Source organism: Centruroides sculpturatus, unplaced genomic scaffold (assembly GCF_000671375.1).
Source record: "Centruroides sculpturatus isolate CEXI.00-Female unplaced genomic scaffold, Cexi_2.0 scaffold562, whole genome shotgun sequence".
NCBI classification, from domain to species: Eukaryota; Metazoa; Arthropoda; class Arachnida; order Scorpiones; family Buthidae; genus Centruroides; species Centruroides sculpturatus.
Window position 1 is genome coordinate 111,096 of NW_019384698.1, and position 5,126 is coordinate 116,221.

The 5,126-nt window shown below is 35.8% G+C and overlaps 1 protein-coding gene across 1 annotated transcript; it reads right to left on the reverse strand.

Moving 5' to 3' along the window:
- Nucleotides 1-1,733: 1,733 nt before the first annotated feature.
- LOC111627499 lies at nucleotides 1,734-4,716 on the reverse strand. Its single transcript, XM_023371080.1, has 2 exons — nucleotides 3,222-4,716; nucleotides 1,734-3,125 (listed from the first exon to the last, which is right to left on the reverse strand). Exons 1-2 carry the CDS (start codon nucleotides 4,630-4,632, stop codon nucleotides 1,915-1,917), a joined length of 2,622 nt encoding a protein of 873 aa, XP_023226848.1. The 5' UTR covers nucleotides 4,633-4,716; the 3' UTR covers nucleotides 1,734-1,914.
- Nucleotides 4,717-5,126: the final 410 nt, after the last annotated feature.

Consider the following 5,126-nt stretch of genomic DNA (forward strand, 5'->3'; position numbering starts at 1 on the left):
TCACCACAAGTAATTAGAAAGATCTAGCATAGGTAGAGTTTTATACTTTATTTATAAGCATTATTCTTTTATAGTTTTCATCTCTTTGTGGGGCTTTTCCTTACCTAGAAACAATAGAGTGTATTCCTTGTTGGAAAAGTCTTGAAGTACTTTTCACTCTTCTCACGCTGTGAACGTTAAGAAGGCCTTTTTTCAAGCCAATTATGAGTTCGTCCAGGCCTACAATGAGACGGCCGAGTGATGAAAGGATGGACCCTACATATCCGAAACAGACCACTCCTCAAAACTTTCTGGGAGTTTTCGACCCGCGAGTGTTTGGTTGAGGCCTTAGCCAAATTGTCACCTCGGCAGTATCTAAAATTAGCAAAATAAAACTACAAATACTCAATATATTTTCGAATTTAATTTCATATTAAATTGTGATTTTTAAAATTTTAAACATTTCTAAGTGTGGCGAGATGAAAAAACCTGGTATATTCATTAAGAAGATTCGAATTTATGCTCAAAACGGACTTTATCTACTTAACTACGTTTAAACATGTCAACTTAAGAGTTTCTATGATCATTATCAATGAATTTTTATTTGTATATGTTTTATATGCCGGTGATCATCCACGTGTATGTTGTCTTCTATCATGTATCTTGTCTATCTTATTCGCTGATGTCTAGATAGATATTTAGCACTTAAAAAAATGTTAGTATCAGAATTCACCATTATGGAAATTTTAACGCTTTAAGCTTCGAACTTAGTTTCTTTGTGGCAAAACATAAAAAGTATACTTTTCGGAAAATACTTTATAAATTTGGTCGCCTTGAAAGACAGTATTATAATGTAAGGGGAAAGCTGTTGAACACAGTTCATCCCCTTCAGGTTTTTCACCTGCAAAAAAAAGACTATATTGAGCATTATCCTCTGGATGGCAAAAGTAGAGGACCGTCAAAAGGGGGATAAACTAGGAAACTTTTTCTGAGTCCGAAGAAAATCAAGCGTTTCGCAGTGGTTTCTATCCTTAGGAAGTTAATGTTATTTTTACTAACAAAAAACAAAATCCTTAAAACTTCTTTTTGTTTATAAAGAAGCATTTCAAGTATTTCATGCGTCCAAAAAGCAATATGAGAAAAGAAAATCGCTAAGGAGCAAAAAAAAGCCTCTTCTATCCTGCACCATTCTAGTTCTCGATGGCCCTGTCATTGTACAGCCCGAGTGTCGTACCCCAAGAATATAGATAATACAGGGAACTTCAATTTATTTTAAGGGACTTCTCGAAGTAAATATATAAATTTGTTTAAAAATTCTTTCTGGTGAAGTTTATCTCATGATTTATTGATGTACAAATTATAAATTTTTGATCATATTTTCATATTTTGGCAAGGAAGATCTTAAGAAGGAAGGTGGACTTTGCTGGGTATTTATATAAAAAGATATGAATTATAAAAACTAATTTATTTCTGTGTAGTGTCTTCATAAATATATTTAAACACGTTTACTTTCATTGAAATCGGGAATATGTTTAATTTAAGAAGCTGTATGATTTTACAGAGTATTAAAAACCATATAAACAATTATACTCTAATGACCGATACGAAAACTTCTTTGTTTAATTTTAATTTACTCGTAAAATTAATAATAAATAAAAATAAAATGATAAATTGTTGCTATATCTTATAAAAAAATCATTTAGCGATCTTTTGTTGAAATTTAATTTTATTTATACAAATGATTATTTATTACTTTATTACACTCAACAAAAACATCAAATATTACACAACATTTTACAAAATATTCACAATATTTAATAGTGTCTTAATAAAGTATAGTGTTCAACACTATAAAAATTTACACGCAAATGAAAATATTCTAATGTGTCAGTAATGGAAATATGTATGTATTTATTTTTCAATTTCATAAGAAAGTCAACTTTTTGTTTGCTTATTATATTTCTGTTTGTTGTCCTGGTATTGTCGAGCAAGGCTAAGTTTACCAGGATCAAGATGATGAAAACCAATACCAAACAAACCAAGATCTTGCTGATTAACATTTGGATAACCACCAATTTTATCTTTGTAAATGTCTGTAAGTCTTAGTAAACCACGAGCAAGAGCATCAACAATTCCAAGTTCAAGACCGCGACTTCTTAGACCAATGAGTCTAACAAGTTCGCGAATTAGATCGCCAGTCGTTTGCAGATTATATCTATGATTACTGGTGATTCCAGGAAGTTCGCGACCTCGATTACCGTTGAGTCCAAGATATACGCGACCTCGATCACCAACAGAACCAAGAAGATCGCGACCACGATCACCAACATTGCCAAGAACATCGCGACCTCGATCACCAACAGAACCAAGAAGGTCGCGACCACGATCACCAACATTGCCAAGAACATCGCGACCACGATCACCAACATTGCCAAGAATATCGCGACCACGATCATCTACATTGCCAAGAAGATCGCGACCACGATCACCAACATTGCCAAGAACATCGCGACCACGATCACCAACATTGCCAAGAATATCGCGACCACGATCACCAACATTGCCAAGAACATCGCGACCACGATCATCAACATTGCCAAGAACATCGCGACCACGATCACCTACAGTGCCAAGAAGATTGTTACCACGATCACCAAGCAGTCTAAGAAGTTTATGACTGTTATCACCAGCGAGTTCAAGAAGTTTGCGGCCACGATCACCAGCATATCCAAAGAGTTCACGACCACGATTACCAATAGTTTCGAGAAGACTGTGACTTCGATTACCAGAGAGTACAACTTTCCCATTACGATCGTTGGAAAGTTCAAGAAGCTCGCGATTTCGATCGCCAGTGTGTCCACGTAAATCGCGACCTCGATCACCAACGGTATCAAGAATATCGCGACTACGATCACCAAGAAGTTTATGAAGTTCACGACTATTATCACCAGCTACTTCAGGACGCTTGCGATTTCGATCATCAGCGATTCGAACAAGATCGCGACTACGATCACCAAGAAGTCCAAGAAGTTCACGACTATTATCACCAGCTACTTCAGGACGCTTGCGATTTCGATCATCAGCGATTCGAACAAGATCGCGACTACGATCACCAAGAAGTCCAAGAAGTTCACGACTATTATCACCAGCTTCAGGACGCTTGCGATTTCGATCATCAGCGATTCGAACAAGATCGCGACTACGATCACCAAGAAGTCCAAGAAGTTCACGACTATTATCACCAGCGAGTTCTAATAGCTTGCGACCACGATCCCCAGTATATCCAAGAAGTTCCTTACCACGATCACCAACTGTTTTAAGAAAATTGTGACTTCGATTACCAGAGATTACAAGTTCCCGATTACGATTATTGGCAAGTTCGTGAAGCTTGCGATTTCGACCACCAGTGTGTTCAAAAAAATCGCGACCACGATCACCAAGAGTACCAAAAAGATCGCGACCACGATTACCAAGAGTACCAAGAAGATCGCGACCACGATCATCAACAGTACCAAAACGATTATGACCATGATCATTAAGAAGTTTACCACTACGATCACCAGTAAGTTCAAGACGCTTGCGATTTCGATCAGCGATTCGAAGAAAATCGTGACCACGTTTGTCAACATTACCGAGAAGATCGCGGTCGCGGTCATTAACACTATCGAGAAGATCGTAACTTCGATCATCAAAAATTCTACGAAGATCGTGACCACGACCATTAAGAAGTCTAAAGAGCTCACGACTATTATCACCAGAAACTTCAAAATGCTTACGATTTCGATCACCAGTTGTAAGAAATCGCTGATCACGGTCGCTACTAATTTCAAAACCTCTAGGACTAAGATTATCATTTATACCGAGAAGCCCATAACCATAAATGCCACCGATTCCAAGTCGACCGTGATCGCTTTCGAGATTGTAATGTTTTCTTCGTTGAGTAGTACTGTCTAATCCAAGAAGCCCATGATCAGGAAAACTGATTCCAAGTCCGTGACTAGGAAAATCACCAATTTTAGAAACTCCTCTACCACGATTACTATCAATTTTTGGAATTCTATAACCAATTTGTTCTTGATCACTAATTTTCTGAACATCGAAATCAGCAATTCCGAGCCTTCCACGATGATGTTCATCGATGCGGTCTTCGCCACTTTCAAACATTTTACGACTACGATCTTGATTTTTATCTAATTTAGCATCACCCTGTTGATTTTGATCACTATCAATTTTTTCTCTTACTTTAGAATCTTCCTGATGTTTCTTCTTTTCATCATAATCAGACATCTGTTCTAGTTTAGAACCTTCCAGTTGTTTTCCTTTGTCATCAGAATTGTTAGGATTTTTCTGTACTTTAAGGTCTTGCTGTTTTTGTTTATTATTAACATCAGTTTCCTTCTCTTCTTTAGAATCGTTCTGTTGTTTTGATCGAATTCCAGAATGAGGATGAAGTAATTTATCTAAAGCAGATATAACATGGCGTCCAACTTGTCGTCCATCCTGAAGAGCGTGATGTCCAGCTTGTAGAACTTTGTTTCCAACTTGTCGAGCACCTTGTAGAGTACGACCTAGTAAACCACCATTGGCAGGAGTATACATCAAAAAAACACTAACGAGCAGAAACACGTTAAGAAAAGTCAATTTAGTATACATGATGTGTGTTTTAGTCTCTACACTTTAACTGACTATACATTTATATAAACGAGTTAAATTTAATAAACACCTCATACATTGAAAAGTAAAACTGATGCCGTTTATTAATTTTTAAGAAAGTATTATGTTACAAAAATGAAAATAGACACGTTACAAAGATTTGATGAATAACTAGCAATTTAACACTCGAAATTTCATATTTCGAGTGTTAAATTTATTAAAACTTTGATAAATATTGTTTAGTCGTGACAATTCTTATATTTCCACTAAACAAAAATAAATTTATTGTTTTTTCTTTCATTCACATTGTTTAAAACGTATTATAAATTAAAATTAATGTATTGTGTGAATATAATGCACCATGCAACATTAAATTTATCATAAACAATTACTCTTTCATCATAGAACCATTATTTACCAATCTTCAACGATTGCGATTTCGAAGACGACGATAAGACATTCCTCTTAATATTATTCAAAATGTCTTTTTTCTC

Coding starts and splice junctions, on each gene's coding strand:
- LOC111627499 (XM_023371080.1), bottom strand. CDS start 4,632: ATGTATACTAAATTGACTTTTCTTAACGTGTTTCTGCTCGTTAGTGTT. Junction 3,126..3,221: donor CAAGCTATTAGAACTCGCTG/GTGATAATAGTC, acceptor GTCCTGAAGCTG/GTGATAATAGTCGTGAACTT.